General features: G+C 42.7%; 1 protein-coding gene across 5 annotated transcripts in view; it reads left to right on the top strand.

Moving 5' to 3' along the window:
- Positions 1–20,938, top strand: part of atp8a1 (ATPase phospholipid transporting 8A1) — a 94,607-nt gene that overhangs the window by 68,115 nt on the left and 5,554 nt on the right. For all 5 annotated transcript variants that reach the window (XM_034543103.1, XM_034543100.1, XM_034543101.1 and 2 more), the window contains 6 exons: positions 4,534–4,608; positions 6,139–6,261; positions 9,966–10,044; positions 11,281–11,342; positions 11,611–11,667; positions 12,011–12,118. In XM_034543103.1, coding sequence (XP_034398994.1) covers positions 4,534–4,608; positions 6,139–6,261; positions 9,966–10,044; positions 11,281–11,342; positions 11,611–11,667; positions 12,011–12,118 — 504 coding nt within the window. The remainder of the gene's footprint in view (positions 1–4,533; positions 4,609–6,138; positions 6,262–9,965; positions 10,045–11,280; positions 11,343–11,610; positions 11,668–12,010; positions 12,119–20,938) is intronic.

The following is a 20,938-nucleotide window of genomic DNA, read 5'->3' as shown; positions in this document are numbered from 1 at the left end:
AAATTAAATATAAATACAAGACAAGTAAGGACATAATAAAGAACAGAACATGAGAGAGACCAGAACAAAAGAAAAACTCGGGCATTTGAAGAAGCCCCAACCCCCCCACACCACCCCTACTTATGTGGCTTGAGGGGGCCCAGTAGCCATAGAAAGCAAGTGATTTACACACTTCCTCTGCATTTGCGCTGTGAAAAGGGGACAATTTGGTGAGTGCTCCCTGGCGCTGCTATGCAGTGGTAAAAAGGGATCAGACACGTTTTAAAAACATCATCACCACATAACCTGTCGTGGAAATATGAGCACTTTAAAATTCTCTTCTGTTCATCCTCTTTCTGTGACACTTGACCTCTGATCTCATTTTAGTTTATATACCATGGAGAATCAGTAGACTACCTTTTACATTCCAGCATGTCTGCTTCTGGCTTATTTTGACCTGAAGGGAAAGAGGGCAGTCGGTCTCTATCCAGGTTAGAACTGCCGTTATAGGAACTGAAACTGTTTGATCATGCTACCCCGTTCCCAGATATGGTAAAATACCAGCTGTGAAAGCAGATCCAAAGTGAAATTCAATTTGCAGCTAATTTCATTTTCTGTCAGCAAAAACATTACGTCAGACTGTGTTCAGATGTAGACATTTCTTCAATTTCATCCCTATTTTTTAACGATGTTAACATTATTTTTCCGTTGAAGTCTAAAAGAGGTGGAACAACTTCTGATGCATGTATTTTACATCAATTCAAGACTGTCCAAACCCCTCTTTCATTCTCATGTTTACTCTTTGCCCTTCATCTGAATCGTAACTGGACCTGTAAGCTACAATCACATCAGTAGCTGTTCAAAATTCCACACATTTTCTTTTGTGTATGTCCAACCACAGCTCCTCTTTGAAACATACCAGGTCCCTTTTCAAAGCAGGTTTTGTTCCTACAATTGTAACATGACATCTATTGTTCTGTATGCAGGGCGAGCTGCTTTCCAGCGCACCTTTTGTTGCTCTCTGAAAACACAACTCCCCCCTCTGCTACGCTCCTTCAGGGGATCCAAGAAGATAATAGGACAGTTCTTCACTTTTAGGCTACTTCAATATTTCAAATGTCTCTGTTTTGTAAGACCCTGACATCTAACACACCAGAAACCCAGGGATATGAGTCAAAGCTCCATTTGTTGCACTAATAGGTTTACTTTTGAGCTGGCATGTTTTTCTCGTCGACTCCCAGGCTACTTTGCAAGGAGAGAATCGAGGATGTTGACAGGAATTTTAACTTTTTTGTTCGGCGCACCATTGTATAAGTACAGTGTGTGTGTTACAATTTGAATACCAGGACCGGGTGTTTCTGTGTTTAAGCCTCTTTTCGTCTCTTTCCACTGTGTCTTTGGATCTTTTTAAGAGACATAGAGTAGGAGGGCGAAGGATTCTACTGCTATTGTGGAAGACTTGAATGTGAGCGCAACTTAGTCTGAGGCTCTTGGAACAGTTGTATGATCATTCAGGATTTTCTATGAGGGTTAATTGTGAGTCAGAAAGTAAGGCTGTCCCTCCAGTGAATGATTGACTGACAGCTGGAACTGCTTCACAGTGTTTCTTTTGGCTCTCCTCATGCTGTTGATTATGGTTTGCATTCCTTTTCCTAATCAGTTAGAGAACAGTTTAACCATTGATCACGCTTGAAACACGACTGTCTATCTAATGGTAACGGTGGTTATAATCACTTAAACATGACAAACTTCAAGCAGAATTGATATTTCCTACTTTGCTACAACTTAAACCATTAACTAAAGAACAGGAGTGAAAAATAATTGAATTCAGCCACATCCAAGCTAAGAGACTTTTCCAAAGGAAGCCATAGCAACTTAATTCAAATGACCCATCCAGCTGGCCACTCGTGTTTGATTGACACATTGCCAGGGTGCTACAGAGGGGGCTGATGGACAAGTGGCATTTATGAGGCAATTACATGAAAGCTCATTCAGAGCGGCCCAGTGTAGTGGACGGCTCAGAGTTGCAGAGCAAAGCTTGCCGACCATTGCGCGCTGAATGACACAAAGGACGTGCCTGGCATTGTAAGACTGCTTGTGTTTGTAGCTTCGCATATTTCCAGCATATTTATTAGCTCCTTCTTTATGTCCCTCTTCATTCTTTGCTTGCTTTGTGTATGAATTCTATTAGCAGTTCTGCGGCACTAAGCTTAAGAGTATCAGGACTCACATTGTTAAGGACAAATGTCATTCTCCCCCCTCCCCCCCATAGCCACTTCTAGACCAGGCCTTGGAATCAGTGATTTTTGATTTGCTGATGAATATGCAACAAGTCTTCTTATCGGCTAGCCGCTGCCCAATCCCCCTTTTCTCAACTGCCGCTTCCCTCTATTACGTTTTTTCACGATGTGCAGTCGGGGAGAGAGGCCAGCCACACCCCTCCGCTGAGTGGCACTCAATGAGGAGAAGAAAGGGTGAAGGAAAATCCTGCCTGGTACTTCCCCTAATGAGCAAATCAATGCATCTGTCCCTCAAGAGATGGGAGTGGGAGAAAAAGAGAGAAGCTATTGGGACCCCAAGGACCAGGCCAAAACACTCACACAGAGGCAGTTACCACATGCTATGAATAGGAGCCTTTTAAACTTAGCACAACAATATATCAGCCCAGCGCCTCTCATTGGGCAGAGCTGTAATTAATTCAGCAGTTTGACCTACTCGCTAGCTTCTCGTTACCGTTGCATGAGCCACGCTAATGGTTGAACCTGCCCGAGCTTCATCTACACAAAACCCATAGCAACGGCATCTCAATGTATTTTCAGCAAGCCAAGACCCCAAATCAACTAAAACTATTCTTGCACTGCCAACATGATGTACTGTATACATCCTGATTCTTATGGTTTCAGGGCCACATTGGTCACTGATTTGGGAGAACATCCCATGTGAATTTGAAATGAGGCCCCCTTATATAAAAGAAACACCATCATGGTAGAGTGCACCTGATGGAGAGGAAGGCTGGATATGTGATGGGTGGGTGTGTCAGAGAGGGGCAGGGTCTAGGGGCACAACCATAAACACTGGCCTCGTCTATAGGCACTTACCCCCACCACCTCACCAGGGGAATGAGGGGTGTGTGGGGGGGTGACAGAGTGACAGACATTTGTTTTCATGCATATGCTTACACGATTAAATGGTAAGGGCCAGTGGTAGATTGGTAGTGGTTGTGTAGAGAGTGGCAGCGGGCTGTTGGGACCCTCACATAGGCTTTGTCCCAATCTGAGAATGTGTAGCAGTTCATGCCTTCATAACAAAGTTAAATGAAGCAAGGAAATGCATGGTTGGATGTGGCCAAAACACAGCACCCCTGATGTTACCGAGACAGAGCAGGTTCTGGACCACAAAGTGTCAAACTCTGATTCACTGTCGGCCTACAAGCAGTTTTTTAGATCGCACATGCAGTTTTTCTACAGAATGTGTCAGGCAAATGTGCTTTACAAAAATATAGAAATGAATGTCTGCCATTTTTCCTCCTAGATAATGTATTTCAACTTACACGCCAATGGAGTTCATTAACTATATCTGGCTCCTGTCCTGATTTTTAGACGCATTGTTTTCTTCATTTAAGTATGACGGGTCAAATTACGTGATAAGCCTCATCTCTACCCGGCATATGGTTTAGATTACCTCTGTCTCCCTTTCCTGACACAATATATCAAAGTCTCCATCACTCACAGTCGCACAGCCCTGATTCTGCCCCTATAACTAACCTCCTCTGTCACCCACTTGTCTTCAGATGGATCAAGGAGGGAAATAGTGGGCTTGATATATGTTTGTAGGTAATTCCGTGATGAATCCAGTCTGCAATTTGCATCATGGAGGTGGCATCTGGTGGTCTACGCCTTCCCACTGTCGCACATTTATTTTCTGATTTGTTCTGTTGTGGCCTCTTTCTGCCTTTCCTGCCTTTTTGAAACCGGTACTTACTTTGACTAGTGACATGTTGATCACAGGGCACTTCACTTCAAACAAAGCCACACTTGTTCTTGAATCATTTTAGTCCTTTCTTTCTTTTCAAATTGACACCATTTCTTTTCTCTTCATTTTCAACATTTTTGCAAGATGCATTACCCATGAAATTATTTTTGACGATATCTTATCAGAAGCTTTTTGCTCTTTTGATATGTTTCATAATGCAAAACCGTGCAGACTCTTTCTGAAGTCTCTGTTGTGATAAGAGAGTGAAGAATGTAGTGTGACGGAAAAATGGATTCTGAGTCGCTAGACGCAGTGAGCCCGTCTCAATTCTGATGATGGTAGCCACTCACCCTCACTATCACTAATGGAAAGCATGTACGGAAAGGGTAATAAGAAAGACTGCAGTGATTTAGTGTTTTCATCATCTAGTTTGAGTGAAGCCTACAGTATCAAATTCATGACTAAGTGACTTACTGATTAAAATGACAGAGTGAGATGTGAGTAAACCAGATCTCTGATCATTGCTTTCTCTTCTAATTTTCCCTGCTCTAACTCTTTCTTTTTGATTTTTGTCTCCCTTAGATCTGGTTTGCGTTCGTCAATGGCTTCTCAGGGCAAATCCTATTTGAACGCTGGTGCATCGGCTTGTACAACGTGGTGAGCGTTAATAAAGTCTACTTTTCTAAAGAGCCCACTTCACTCTTTTACCTCGCCGCACTCTGACATACAACTGATTTGCCGTGGTGGCCCAAAACTGATCCCTAAATTATGTCATCGGCATCTTTTAAGAGAATCTTCATTATTTATGACCTGTTGTCAAGTCCATATTCCCTCTGTGCTCTTAACTATGCACTGAATAAGAAAGAACAACAGCTTTGCTCGCCCCAAAGAGTGTCGTTAGCAACGTTTGAATGATAAGAAGAATATGAGGAATGGAGCAGCAACTGAGCAGGCTGCTGATGTCGGGGGGTCCCTCAGGGCTTTATAATTGGACCACTCCTAATGAACTCATATTTCATATCTGTCATGAATTAGGTAGAAGTAAAACATGTGTATCTGCAAGTCTGATCTTCAATGCCGTGCCGCAAGGCACACAAAGAGTTGATACGTAACTTTAAACTGTTTATTAAAATCAACTTACTTGTGTTCAGTAGATTTTTTTCTGCACATTCTTTATCAGCCTCAAATGGAAGTAATTTATTGGAGGGACAAACTCTCAAATGAGAAGGATATTTCCACAGCCCTGCCTCTCGCATGAATGCCATAATAAACCTTAGATCCAGCACTGGATCTCGGGGTGGGAAGTTCAGTTCAGTCTTTCACTTTATCCCAAAACTGAGGGAATTCCTACGGCTCAGTGGGAGTTTGTCGGAAGCAGTGGGCTGAATCCGCCCCTCAATGGAGATCTTCCTGGGCCTGGCTCGGAATAAGAAAGGAGCCCGTTGGAGCATATCCTGTGGCCTGCTGGTCCTGCAGACTGGGGCCTGCAGACTCCCATTCCAGATGGGGTTTCAGGGAACTCACACCAACTGACCCACTGAGCCCCCCAGGCACACAATACCATCACTCCTCTCCCAGCAGCTCCTATACAGAGCAACATTACAGCACCACTAAGAAACTACACTGTAGCCAGGCTTAAATACTTGCTTCTTAGTCAAGAGCATCGCAGATGTTTATTGGAGGTGGGTTTTGCATATGAACAGACGTGAAGCATGACAAATCAAAATAAGAAACCCTGTAGGGTTTTAAGGTCAATGGTTTTTAGTGATGGAAAATATAGACTGGGGGAAATTGGAGAACAAAATAAAGCAAATTCTTCTTTTAAATGCAACATTTTGAGATGATGGCAGTGATGAAGAAAGACACCTAGCATAAGTAGCAATTAGACATTAGTTTGTAAAATGATTTTGGCTTTTGGTTGCATACATGTTTTTCCTTTAATGCCTAGCGATTGCATGTTTGGTTCGTCATATGTGGTTCAAAGCTCTAAAAAAGAGTTTGCATGTGGACCTATTGAGTTGAGAATTTTTCTGCACATACTGTATAAATAAAAAACAAAATATAAGATTACATTTTTAAGCTTAACAATGTTTTAGACAAGAGGAATTGTAATGTAATCACTTCTATATATTCATATTTGATCTCAAATGTACCACTGATGTTTCTCTGTGTGTTTTTCTTTTGCAGATCTTCACTGCTCTGCCTCCTCTCACTCTGGGAATATTTGAGCGCTCTTGCAGGAAAGAGAATATGCTGAAATACCCAGAACTCTACAAAACCTCCCAGAATGCTATGGGCTTCAATACAAAGGTAGCCCTAGTTTTGATCGCATTTTGCTTTGCACATTTAAATACTATTGAATTACTTTTTGTTGTCTTGTCTTTATTTGTTGTGTTTTCTTGAGTACTCTCCTGTTTACAATATTTCCTGGTCTCAGTTCTGCTCTTTGCAGCTCCAATAAAATGTATTGATAAGAAGTTTTTCCAAATCTAGTGAATATTGTAAGCAAATATTCGTCTATATTCGTATTTTGCCAACATCTAATTTACTGCTGAGATACTGAATCACCTCTGAAAGATGATTTTATGTTCAACTTCTAAAAGGGGAGTATCTCATTAACCACCCGTTTGGTAATTGTATAGAGCTCAACTGGTATTAAATGTCACCAAACAAATCTGGTAATTTTCCATTGTATCTTTTTAAATTGAGAAACAGTTTTGTGCTCCACCACACAAATGAAAAGGTCAAATGTTTCATCTATTACAACCAATTAATTAGTTGTTCAGGGCTGATGCGTCTTCCGTCACAGTGACCTGGCAGCTGTAGTCAGTGGGTCTCTGGTCGTAGACAGGTTTGGTCTGGCTTGACCTATTCTGTCTGATTGTGAGGGCTGTCCGTTAGCTTTCCCCCGCTGGTAATAAAGACGTCTCCTCCTTTCTCCATGCTGAGCCAGAGCCCCGGACCCTCCTCACAGGCGTGGTGACCTGGTTAGCGCAGCATGGAGGTGGATTAAAGACGGATTGGCCATGGCGGTCAGGGGCAGCAAAGGGCAGATAGGTTGGAGGGGGGGGGGGGGGTGCAGCAGAAAGAGTTGTGGAAAGGAGGGATTGGAGAGAGTGTGCTGTCATTGTGTGATGGCGTTTGTTGCGGAAAATTATGCAATTTGTTTAAGTGATGGAGTTGTTTGTTCTTAAAGCAAAGCTGTCAGATTGAGTTTAACCCATCCAGGACCACACTGACTAAGAGAGATAGAGCTGCAACGATAAGTTGTGTCATTTATTAGTCGATTAAAACTGAGTTGACTATTTGATAGTCAAATGTTTATAAATTTGTTTAGTTTTTTGGTAATGTTTCAAAGCAAAACATGACAAACAGTCTCTGAATCAAGCTTCTCAACTGTGCCGATGTTTTTCTTTACAATGCGTTTTATGATAGTTAACTGAATTCAGCGCAGGCCAGTAAAATGAGGTTCTTCTTAAGGGATCCTGGTGCCTAGAACACTTCTGCTTTTAAGACCGCCAACATGTACAGAAAATGAAAGGTCCTCATTGTAGCTTTAAAGAAAGTTGAAGACTTGGAGCTTGTTGTCAGAAGATAAATTGTTATATCACAGCGATATCTGTCCTCGCAACTGCTGATTTTAAATGTCCAAAATGTAGTTTATAGGCTGGAACTTTTTTTGAAGATTGCCAAAAATGGGTCACAAAAGTATGTGTCTGATAGTTAGAAGCAAATGAACCTCGATTTTGTTTGGGCCTCATTTTCCAAGACCTATGAATGATGACTCGGCCAGGTCAGCAGGTTGTTTTTGCTGGCTTGTCCACTCTTTTCCTGAGATATTTTCCTTGCAGCTGGCCCGAGGCGAGGCGAGAAAATCCAGCAGGAATTTGGCCCCTCGAAAGCCTGTCTTTCTGCACGCCTGGCTCTTTTGTACACAACAGATACTGTCTTTGTGAATTAAAGCTGTTTGTGTTGAGGTGAAAGAAGGGAGTGACTGCTGGGTGTTAGAAACTCGAGGCGTGGCTTCAACTGTGCTGCCTGTTCACTTTTTACTACGTGTACCTGACACTAATAAACCAGGCTCCCCATTCATGTGGCCGTCATTACGGTCATTTACCAGCAACTATCACCTCTTAAACAGCACGTTCCTCCTGTTTCTTCCCTCCTATTCCTCTTCTTTCTTCACTGGTTCAAAAAGAAACAGGAATGGGTGGCAGCTCTGGAAATATTTGGCTCAATATTAATTACTGGCATTCATGCTTTTTTCTTTTTTTTTTTTCTTTTGGTAATTAAGACTTCAACAAAGAGCAGAATCTTTACAGGACAGACCGGGCATTCATTCGTAGACGATCCCTAGAAACTTGTGGGGATACGAGGGAAAGAAAGAGAGCAGGGAGGGATCCCACTGTGACAAATGAACATTTATTGATTTCATTAGCTTTCATTATTGTAGAGGGGGAACCGGGGCTTGTTTGCACCCCACACAGTGTTTGGGAATGGTAAAGTTGTGGAGGAGGGCGGACGACAGCTGTGCTTTTCAATGGGAGGCTAATTGGCATAAACTTGATGTGATTGTAACATTAGTGATAATTTAGCCCACGTTAGACCACAGAGGTAGAGGGGTGGGGGTTGCTCAGTATATTGGGTTTTGTGTACACAGTGAGAGGGTGAGGTAATCCTGGGGGGGCTGCTATGGGAATTTGTTTGGTCGATAGGAAAGGTGAGGAGGTGTCACTGGCTGTGTTTACTCCTCTCCTCCTCCTCCACCATTTTGGAATCACCCTGAGCTGTAAAGCAGTGCTAGTAGTTATTCTAAAATGACTCAAACCTGCCAAAATCCCAAGACATTTTGACTCTCAGGGTGTCCAATGAGTCTCGAATAAGCCATGTTTTATGTTGTAATGACAGAGTTGTTGAAAAGAGCTTTTGAGAAAGCGAGCCTCTTAACTTGTCTGCCAGGTACCGATGATTGAAAAGAGGCCAAAGATTAAAATGTGATGTTTTTATTTTTCCTCCGGCAGCCGTTTACTCTTTGGGTTTGTTGAAATGTTCAGCTCTCACAAGTAACACCGCCGTCTGGGTCAGCACAGGGAGGTAAAAGGGGCACAAATGTGGAGCGTTTTTTTGGCAGAATAGATTTCACGGCTGTTTCATGCTACATTGCCCATTAGTGTTTCGTTTGGCTCTGGCGTTGCATAATGTAAATTTGAAACAAGGTGGTTTTGGAGTTGGAGTATTGATTTAAACAACTCATCCAAAGTCTGCATGCTTGCATACACACACACACACAAAGATTGCGGTCAACACCAGGATTTTCCAGGCCCTTAATAATTACCATGAAAAGTGTGTGTGTGTGTGTGTGTGTGTGTGTGTGTGTGTGTGTGTGTGTGTGTGTGTGTGTGTGTGTGTGTGTGTGTGTGTGTGTGTGTGTGTGTGTGTGTGTGTGTGTGTGTGTGTGTGTGTGTGTGTGTGTGTGTGTGTGTGTGTGTGTGTGTGTGTGTGTGCTGATTGATTTCTGCGTGTTTAAACTCTTCTGTCGTTTATTTCTACACCAGTTAAAATGCTCACATTAGAGAAAACCCTCACACACACATTAATGTTCTTATTGTCGAGGAGCGATATTTCACCGTGCCTTGTTATTTTTGTTTAATATGATGAAAGAAACTCAAAGTTAAAACCCGCACACTGACGTTGTCTACTTGCCTTTCACTGCTCGTACACACACTCAGCAGCCTCTCTCTCCCCCATAACACACACAGAGGATATACAACGTGTCTGTCAGCGGGGTGGCCATTCAGCAAGGAGGCCCCGACAAAACCGCCACTTAGCCTAGCGCTGGGCTGGCACAAAGGGCCCAGGTCAGGGGTCACTTGGAAGGCTGGAGCTCCCCACACCCTTTTCTCATGCTTTTTTTCTCTCTCTGTCTCCCTCTCTCTCCTTTTGAATCTCCTGCCGCCTCCGACCCCCCCACCCCTCTCTTCCTCCTCCATCCTTCTCCCCTCTTTTTTTTGCAGGTCTTCTGGGCCCATTGTCTGAACGGCCTCTTCCACTCCGTCATCCTCTTCTGGTTCCCCCTTAAAGCCTTCCAGCATGGTAAGTAGCTCCCAGAGAGTCCACCACAGCCCTCGGTGGACTCGGTGTATCAAGAGGGAGGACAGTCAAACGCACATACTTTGTCTTAATTAGTTCTCTCTTCAACCGCCCAGTCATGAATTACAAACATGTGTGTGCTCCGGCGAGAGCGACACACACTAACAAGCGAACATTCATGTTTGTACCACTTCATATGAGCACAGCATGACCTGCTGAAAGGCTTTTGCACAGTTATTCGCACTTACTTCATTTGTTATAAACACAGCACTCGGATTCAAACTTTCCAGGTGATTGATCAGCGCAGGCAATGATGCTTTTCATCCAAATAGACAATGATCAGTCTTTTTTGCGTGCAATTCATTTTTGATTTGATTCAGGACAAATGTATTTCTCCAGATAAGGTAGATTGTGCATGCTGGTGCACATTAAGATGCAAGGGTTCTCTGTGCGAGCGCAGAGAGAATGGGGATCTTGTGGCTTAAGTCTTTGCTGGCCAGAGCATAGGACCACACAAGCTTGTGCCTGCTCTCCACACAAAGGCACCGAGCCCCTTCATTCTGACTGACAGGCTGTCAGCAAAGCCTCAGCGCTCACAAGACATGTGACCAGCCGGAAGTAAAAGGAACGGGAGCCTCTCTTTCTTTCTTTACTGGCAGCAGTCGCACACTGCTGATATTTTAGCCTCAGCCCAAAACCCACGTGAGCAGTTTGAAGCAACTTGTCTGTTTTAATTTGGAGTTAATTCCTGTTTTATTCATTTAGGAAATACTTCTAACTTCTGTTTTAGGAAAGTTCTCTCAGCAGGTTGGATTCCAATTGAATGGCAGATTAAATAAACATTTCGTCCGAGTCCATTTCAGCAGTGAATTAGCCAGAACCTTTAATTTCTGACCATGATTAATGCTCACCAATTCCACTTTTCAGTCCTCCTGATGGCTCCTTATAGAAACACTCTTTCCTTATAGTTGCGAAAGACAGAATTAACATTCCAGCCTCTCTCAAAGGGCAGTAATGGAAGTGGTGTTTGACTGTGGTTTTCCCATATCGCTTTTATAGCTGAGTCTCTAAAAGAGCATTTTGCACTAATGTTCCCACTGAGATGTACTAAAAGTAATATCTTTTGTGCCGTCTGGTTGTTTACTCTTTGGTTCACCTAATGGATCTGTGTATGAAACCCATGGGCTGAAAAGAGACAGCTTGGGCCTTAACAGCCTCTGTTGTTGATTACCTTCACAGATACAGTTTTTGGCAACGGAAGAACTCCAGACTATCTCCTCTTAGGCAACATGGTTTACACAGTAAGTGCACCAATCTTCTTGACAGCCAGTGTTTCTGCTGTGTTAAACGGTTTAGGTGTCTGAGCCAAGTGTTATCCAATTTCAGTGAATAAACATCACATGGACTTTCTTTTCTTCCGTCTTTCCTTTTGTCTGCTGATATTTTTCATTTTTGTATTCTGTTCAATATGTAAAACAAAAAAATATATTTTGAATGCACTCCCTGTGACTGGTTTTAGGTATTGAAGAGGGACTTGTTTTAATGTCAGTTTGATTTATGTCTCCACAGTTTGTGGTCATCACAGTTTGTCTTAAAGCCGGCCTTGAGACCTCTTCCTGGACCATGGTAGGTTGATGGCTCTGTCCTCTCTCGCTACGGTTCTGCTATCTCTTCCTGCATTTTATATGACCAAAGATACTTGTGACATATTTTACATCCTTTTCTTATCTCCAAGTCTCTTTATGGTTTGTTTCCCACTGCGCTTGTAACTGTAAACCCTTGTGAAATGACATGTGCCGTATGGTAACTCCTTCAAGTTGCTAGAAGACCCTCGATGTGAACTTTTACTCCCAACTCGTAAAAATAGCAATGAAAAGACAGTACGATGTATATAAAGTATGACCTTTTCCAGAAAGTTAAGAACCTAAACTATTTGTTTCCTTGCTTTTCTCTAATTCTTCACCAACAGTTCAGTCACATCGCCATTTGGGGGAGCATCGGCCTGTGGGTGGTGTTTTTCATTATCTACTCCTCCCTGTGGCCCCTCATCCCTCTGGCTCCCGACATGTCAGGAGAGGTAGGCACACGCATGCTAGCATGTACTCGTACACCCGCTTACACATCTGCACAAGAGGCTGATGTTTTTGGGAGATTCCTGCTCCTCTTGCTTCCTGTGCCGCTCGCCACAGGAATGGGAGTTAATATAATATATATATATATATATATATATATATATATATATATATATACACACACACACACACACACACACACACACACCTTTTACATTCTTGTAACTGATTCCTAAAAGGTTTTTTATAAAATAAATAGTTTTGGATAGATAAATACTTGTCTCTCTTGCCTACATACACAACTAGGAATAATATGTTTTCTTATATGGAATTACTGTTTTGTTCATAAGAACAGAAAATTGAGCAAGTCACAAAAATGTTTGTGTATACTGTCCACTGTAGTTCTTAGAAAGAGAGCAAACCGGAATCAGTCAACAAGTTTGCAAACAGTGAAGTTCTAGTTTTTGTATATAAATATAAAGTTCTAATATGAATACCCACAGAAACGAAAGTTTTTTTGTGTGGGATGGGACAGGAGTGAAAACACAAACACTCTCTCTCACATCAACAACGTCCTCTGGAAGTAAAGAAACTGCTGATGGAGTCGTTTATCACTGACAGACCTGCAGTGCCTCATAACTCATTCTGCTACAGACACATGCTGGTGGGAAGTTTTCACAGTTAAAGTCGACACAGGTCTTTGTAAGGAGAGCCAGAGGGGTGTAAACTGTCAACTCTCTGGCTTGTGTTGCATAATGACTTAATTGGGCCAATTAGCTCAATGTTTGTGTTACTTTGCCCTCCCTCGACTCCGAGTATCCACAAGTGACACTGCAGCAGTCTGGAGGCAAAGAGAGGTGAACATATTCCCATCAAATGTAGTTTAAAATGCACTTTAATGTTCATTCAATGTAAAATGAAGAGAGAAAAAAAGACATCAGATTTAAAAAAAAAGCCCCAATTTTGTTTACACTGTTTACTTGTTTGAGTTGTTATTTACATGTGAAAGAGACTACTGTCTCGCTGGGTCACCACAGGTGGTTAATGAGAGCCTATTAACCACAGGTGACATTTCCCAGTGCATTCTGGGGTGGAGAATGAGGCATCTTTTCATTAGGGAACAAGAACACAGTAGGAGGCCATTCAAAGAAAAAGGCTGGCACCAGACAGCATGCGGGAGAAGAATATCTGTCTATCTGGGATTCTGTTTGTGTGTGTCCTGTTTGAGAGAATGCTTCTGGCATTGGGGGATTCAGTGAATGTGTAGATTGTTACACAGTTTCGTTACAGAGCTGTTCCATCATTACCAGGAGTTCATAACACCAGTTTTGTCTGTCGACGGTCATATTGGATGTGAAAACCCAAAACGGCAGACATCACTGTGAGAGGATTTAGAACAGACTTGTGAATACGCCTGAATGGCAGCTCGCTAGGAAGATCTTTAACTGGGACATTTTGCATGCATTTGAGGTGAAATCTTTTTCAACACCTATCTGTACACAGTGATGATCAGGTGCATTGTTTTCAGCTCCAGAACAGGACAGACGAGGATTCGTTTGTTGTGCTCATATGGTTATTTTAAGAAATACATATATTTGCTTGTTGGTGGAGAGTTGCATGAGAAGATTGTTCCGACTCATATCTGTTTAATTAAAATAAGGCTAGCAGCAGCAGCGCTTTATAACGTAAAGCTTAGTGAAGCCGATGCAAGGCGCGTCGTCACAGGCTGCACGTCGTGCACAAAGGGGGGGTCGCGGTGCTTGGTCGTGCACCTCCTGAATTTTTGTCAGTTGGTGCGCGCCGCCAGACGCGATAAAAGTTCACTGATAAAAGCACAATTTCTAAGAATTATACAAAGAGGGGCCAATTCATTTTTAGATGTTTTAGAAACGGCGGGTCTTAAAAATCTTCATTTTGAAGAAATATTTTGCAAGAGTTTCCAACCTTTTTGTTTCTTTAAAATGCTCGAAATATTTGACTTCTTTCTTCACAGGGCTTGTACATATAGAAAATAAAGTCGTCCACGAATATGAGATATGACTTTTGAATATAAGTTCCTCCTTGTCATTAGGGAGGTTGGTTTATGGCGTTTTGCTGGTTAGACTTTTGTCTTTTTGATTCTTTACTGTTTGTTTGCACGCCCTCTGGCGCTTCAGAGAATAAAGCAACGTACAGCGCATTGAGCAGAAACCCCTTTGTGTATGCTCGGAGGCGCTTTCTACAGTGCCAATCTTACAACTAGCAGAACTTCCATGTTTTAATACAACTATTTATGAGGTGGAATCCTTCAATTTTCGACATTGGTTGTTAAGGATTGTCCAGTTAAAAGTAGTGGGCTAAAGTAAGTTTGGGCTCAATGGCATCAGAGCACAATTACACCAGAAGTTGTAATTCCACCATTTGGCCACTTTTGTTAAATTTGCTTCAAAGTCCGTCTCTGTAGCTTCAGATTTACTACACACACGTGAGTGGTATCAGTCTTCTCAACTAACTCTCTGCTTAAAAGCTTCATTTTACATGATGTCGAACTATTCTTTCTTACTTTTGATCGGATCTGCTGGTTGGATGATTATAAGAAACTTGTTTTGCAGCAGATTTCAGCGAGTAGAGAAGTAAAGGACACAAAATGTATAAATTCATATCTCACTGTAAATTAATGGTTAACAGTATTTTGTAGCATTTTATGTCCATGCGTGTGCATGACACAATAAATAGATCAAACTAACTACACACACACACGCACACACACACACACACACACACAGAGGCGATGGGTGTTTTAGCGTCACTCTATTCCCTGTTCTTACGCCTGGTGCTTTCATCCACGCCCCGCAGCACTGACTGGAGACAGTAATGGTGTCCTGTGGGTAGTTGGTAACCTTACGCCCCTGCCCCGAACTCGAGGATGCCAGTTCATCATCAAACGGGGACACATCTCTCCGAAACCCGAGAAGGCATCAGAGCCCTTGTAGCCTGTGAAGAGCAAGATTGTTCTCAACCTTGATGCAGCCTCACATATTTTCGCCACGGCCTCCTCGATGTGTACTTGAATCTTCAAATATTTGTTATCCTTCCATCAATTTTCTCTCACTCCGTCTCTTTTACTTTTTGCATCAGCTTTTTCCTCTTTGTTCTCTTTTTGTTCACCCCACACCCCCACACCCCTCCTTTCACCCTGCCAGTCGAGAAACTGCCAGAGGGCCAACAACATAACAGACACCAGAACTCCTTTCTCCTCCTGCTTCTGCTCTCACTCACTCCCCAGCTCACTGCCTTGAACAAAAGACGTTAAGCAGCGCTCAGCTGCATGTGAACGCATTCATCAATGTCAGGCTAAATATTCTTTGGACGACTGACAGGGCAGGTGCAGGATCCCTCCACAAAACACACTGAAAACGCTACTATGCTTTTCACAGGTACTCCCCAAAATTGGCTCATCCCGTTTGCGCCTCATAAAAGTCTGACACAGGTATCAAAAGAAACTGTGAGATTATTCCGCTGAAGCCATGTAATCTGCCACACTAAGCCGCTTAGCTTCACCTCGGGAGATGTCGCTCAGCCTCTGTCACACTGACCTGCTGACTGCTTTCAACACAGATGTCTTCTGTACAGTTGTACCTTCTCTCTCCTCGCTTCTCTCACACCCCTTTTGCTATTTTCCAATGTCTGCATCAAGCTGCAGTGAAGCAGCTCTCACACAGACTCAAGCACTTGTCATCGGAACGGATTTTACACTCAGCCAGTGGGATTCGTCCACATTTCTGCTCTGTGATTTAAAAATACATTTTAAAAAAATGATCAGAAAGGAATTATTTTACAAGAGGTTTGCTCTCTTCGCATGCCCTTCTGGTTTTATTTTGAATCAGGAATAAAGGTATTGACACAATTATTAATGAGAGCTTTGATAACATGTTGGCGCTTTATCTGGCTACGTTTCAAGTGTTCAGTTTGGTCAGTAAAACCGAGTGAAAACACAGACGTCACTGATCTGAATAATGCGCTGCAGGAAACGTGAATGTGTGGGTTGAGTTGCAAAATGATTAGATCCTTAGGTTCTGCATTTCTTGTTATGAAGCCACAAATCTACAAAGCGTCACACATTCTTTTACTGATTTTGGTCGCGCACTCGATTGAGCATCACCGCAGTGTTTTGCACATTTTAGTCCACTGCTTTTTTTTGTGTGTTTTTATTGCCCTCCAGGCAGTTACTGGTATGGAAAGAGAAACTTGAAACTTGCTCAAGAGACGTAATCCATCAAAGTTAAGACATCTTTAGGTTTCAGTCAAGTATGACTATTGTTGTTTGCAACGTACCTGAAAGGGCGCTTTGATTTTGAAAACAGTTGATAAATTCACGTGCTCCAACTTGCAAGATTTGAGTTTCCTGCCAAAATGCCCTCGATATAGCAAACACTCCCTGCTCGTGATGGATGCTCTCCTCTTCATGCAGTCTTTCAAATAAATGGTCTAAAAACTGGGGCCCCCTTTTTTTTTTTTTTTGATGATGAAATGTTCTTCTGACTTTGCAGCCAGAACCATTCTTCTTCTCGGGAATCAAACTTGACTGATTTTTTAACTTTTGAAAGAGCCAACGATGTTATTAGCTGACCCCCGTTCATCGCTGCTGTTGACTTAGTCCCTCAGCGGTGCTCGTGGAATCCTGTTGCTCCTTCTTCGAGACTCGCGAGTGTGTCATCCGAGAGGTTTTTGTTTAAACTCTTGTTCCCGGATCTGTTCGTCCTCCCTCGGCTAATGATTGATAAACACATGGTTGGTGTAATAACGGGCCGTCGGTGTGTAATCTGCTGAACGCATACTGTAAATCACATGTGTGCAGTCGTAGCTGTGAGACTGCTGACTGACTGACTTAAGTGTTTATGTAAGGAATTTCTTTTCTGTTTTTCTAGTCGATGTCTTGCCGTCTTTGCGAGGCGACACGCAGAGAGCATAGAGTGGATGAAGCACCCAGCTGAGAAAGTCCTTGTTTGCTTTACACGTTGACCTCTTTTTGGGGTGGTTATTGGCTGGTTTGTCTCTGCTGATGACATTTGTGGATTTGCCTTGTCCAAGAAAAGGCTGACTTTTTGCCCTCTTTATTTTCTTTTTTGTTCCTTTTCATGCTCTTTATTTGACTCCGCATGCTTCTTTCTGTCATCCTCTGACATCTGTTTCTTCTCTAACGTACTGTGTTGGCTACCTACTTATTCCTGAGAAGTTTTACCTTTGTATTCAAGTAAGTCTTGAGGAATGGAGCCCCATTTGGCCAAATGTTTAATTTCATCTTCAATTTCCCTCCTCTCCTTGAGGCCGGCATGCACATTGTTGTCTGGTTAAGCCAGCTGAATTCAGCCAATTGGATAATCAACATGGATAGATGCAGCCCAAAGTAAAGTCTGAGTCTGTGGCTGCGTCCACATTAATACATTTTTGTTTTAAACAAAAATGATCGCCGTCCACACAGGCGTTTCAGCATCGTTTGCAAAATTATTTTCGTCCATTAGCAAGCCTGAAAGCGAACATCACATGACTATTGTACACTGGGTATGTGTAAACAAGAAGTAGATTGGTTGCTTAGTTACAGAAAATATGAGAATTTCATGGAAAGTTTTAGAAATTGTAATTTTTCAAACTCAATTTAAAATGTTTGGGATATTTACAAATCTTATTTTTATCTGTGCATCTCTCTCTCTCTCTCTCTCTCATATAAAATGTACTTTAAAATGAATATTTACAAATTAAAGTTGAAGAGATTATGGGTCAATAAATGTGGCCAATACACGTCTCTCACTCGTTGCCTCTCGGCATCGTTATCGTCTGTTCTTACACTCGAAGCTCTTCTCTCGCACTGGAGAGCATTGTTGCTTTTCTGTGTGGACTTCCCAATAGTTGCGCAAAACAGAATAAGTATTAATGAGAAAATAAAAGTCGTCTGTTTCGTGTCCATCGCCTCCTCATCCTCAAAGCCACAAACCGTGACTTCAGACATCCGCTCCTCGGGGCTGATAACGCCGCGGGACACGCAGCTCGCTAATTGCTCCAATAACAGCTGCTTCCTCCGCATGTCGGCAGTTGGAGAATCATGAAATGCAGAATTTAATTGCACAACAGCTGCTAAACAAACAAGGTCAGCGACGGCTGTAATCAGTTCTCCATGTTGAATTAACCTGGTACTCGATCGGTAATCAAGGCCGTTGGTGATTTTCTTCCGGAAAAAGGTCACGTGAAAAAAGGGCGTGATGAATCAGGAGACCTTGGGACTGCGAAGACCCAATCAAGTAGCCGACGCCGGTGTCTACGTCATCCGTTTCCGGTGCTCCAAAACATGGACATGGCCTTCTCCTCTCAGTCTGCATAATAACAAATGCTCTACACCGAAGCCCCGTGCATCCAGGATGCTAGTGTTTGAATATTAGTAGAGCTTGTATGTCATACAGCTGCTTGAGTTTAAGGAAGAGGTTGTTTGTCTTACTTGCTGAATCCAGATCTTCCTGTAGAGAGGAGTAGTTGATTACCTCTATTCACATTTGCCATTACAATGGGAGGCATTAACACAACTCAAACTGCTGACACTACAGGCTTTCCTAAACATGATCAGCCTTTGATAAAAGTGTCAGCTAAATGACATGTAATGTAATGTAATCAGCCAGGTGTCAGATTCCCCTTATCAAGTCTTCCTGAAAAAGGTACCCTGACACCTGTTAGCCTGGTCTGGTTTCCACATCCAGATAATGAATGCGCCCCCCCCCCCCCCCCCCCCCCAAAGAACTGCCTGTTCAAAACTCACACAGATGCTGTACCTTGAAGCTGCAAAGTCTGGTCAGTGCAGCTTGACTCGAGCAGTTGGGGGTTAAGTAGCTTGGTCAAGGGCATTTCTCAAATCAGGTTGAACCAGTAATTAAAAGGTTAACCAGAAATCAACCACTTTTTTTTTTTTATAGATGTTTATCTCTAATTGGTAGTTGACCGTGTATAAATGGACAGAAAAGGTGCGGAGAGAGAGAGAGTTGTATGTTATGTAGCTTAATCATTGTAATACTCCAGAAACGCATGCCTTTAACCTCTTGACCACCACATCATCCCTAAATACTGTCTGTTTGGAACAGAGTAGAAATACTAAACATACATCTTTTATAGCAGTATATCAGGAAATTATCATTTTGCGTGTGCACATGTTTACACACGATTGCTTTGTCTAGTCCTACGTCTAGTCCGTCTGTCTGCGCGTGTGTGTGTGGCCATGAGGGGGTCAGCGGCCTGTCAAAACACACCGCTCCATGCCAGCGGACACTACTGTCTGTCCAGCCAGACAAGTTTATTAGTTTGTCCTAAAAATACAGCCCCACTCCTCGGACCTCTCTCACCCCGTCCAGCTCCCTGGGGCCCCCTGGTATGAGGCATCGGTAGCATCCACAAACCCTGCTGGCCCCCGCTTGTAGTCGCAGAGCCGGTCCAGATGCCCGAGGACCAACATTTGTTGATTTGTAAATGGTCAGATTAGTTTTGATTTCGAAACGGCGAAAAAAATGCAACGTTTATTTGGGTTTTTACTTTATTGCCGTCTACTGGTTTGTGTAGGTTTCACAGTGGTACCTAATGTTAGAAAGAGTTATTGTACCAGCATTTTTTTTTATTTAAATAAAAACTTGAGATTTGAAGTATCACTCTTGTGTGTACAACATTTGTGGCCCCGAGGTTTGTACAGCCATATAAATATGGTTTATAGATTGAACTTGTAAAGACTAAGATGGTTTATTTTTCAAGCTAAAATGCTGCGTATGCATCCCTGGTTTATTTTCAAAAGGCTCTCAAGACAGCCTAAATGCTCTCATTAAAATGCACGATACACTGGATGAAAACGAAAATAATTAAACTGACTTGTGTAAAAAAAAAAAAAAAATGAAACAGTAAATGTTTCCACCGGGGCTGCCCAATTTCCAAAATTGACATGAAAATATCCTGTGCTTCAATGCAATTTTCCCTCATCTCGTACATTTTCAGCCTCCCGGGTGACACAGAAAAGCTCCATTCATCCGAGCCTCATCTCAAACTGTAGGAAAAAAAGACATTTTTGATTTCCTGTGATTTGGGATTTCCTCTCCCCCGGTGTTTTGTCAGACATCAAAGTCAATTTGCAGGTAATGGCAAACAGATTAGCTAATTTGAGCAAACCTGAGCGCCTTGATAGTTTTGACACTGATCTGTGTGTGCGTGTGTGTGTGTGTGTGTGTGTGTGTGTGCATCCGAAGGGCCCTGCCTGTGTCACATTACAGGAAGGAGGCTGTCGAGAGGCCCCGGCAGTTTAAACAAGTGGCGCATTACAATGCAAGGAGCGCGAGTTTGCGAGTTTTGCACTTGGGCGCGTAATGACAGATAGTTTCAGTGCAGCGGGCCAAAGCAAACATTGTTTCACCCCCACATGACGGTCCACGTCTCCGCTCCGGTTTGGACCCAAAACAACCTCGTGACACGGCCACCGGCCATTTTTTAATTTAAATCATCACTGGCGCCTGTCTTCCACTAATGAAGCATATTTTTCATGCCAGTGACGGCGTACGGAGAAGAAGCCTGACTTGTTCATATGATCATATCCAAATGTGTTTTTCTTCCAGCAAGATGAATGAGTCTCCGTGAGGATCGCTGCTGTCTCGCTGGTAGATTTATTTTGCTCATGGGCTCGGTGGGAACATTTGTCCCACGCTGCGTTAAAAATAAAACATCAGCTCGTTGTTTATAATTCAGAAGAGTTACGTTAAAGAAAATCATCTCCGTCTGTGAACTTTCAGTCAACTAACAATAATGAGATGTTGCTGACGCGAAAAATGTTT

The sequence above is a fragment of the Cyclopterus lumpus genome, chromosome 10 (assembly GCF_009769545.1).
Source record: "Cyclopterus lumpus isolate fCycLum1 chromosome 10, fCycLum1.pri, whole genome shotgun sequence".
NCBI lineage: Eukaryota > Metazoa > Chordata > Actinopteri > Perciformes > Cyclopteridae > Cyclopterus > Cyclopterus lumpus.
Note: the sequence above shows the minus strand (reverse complement) of the source record. Positions and strands in the feature narration are given on the sequence as shown.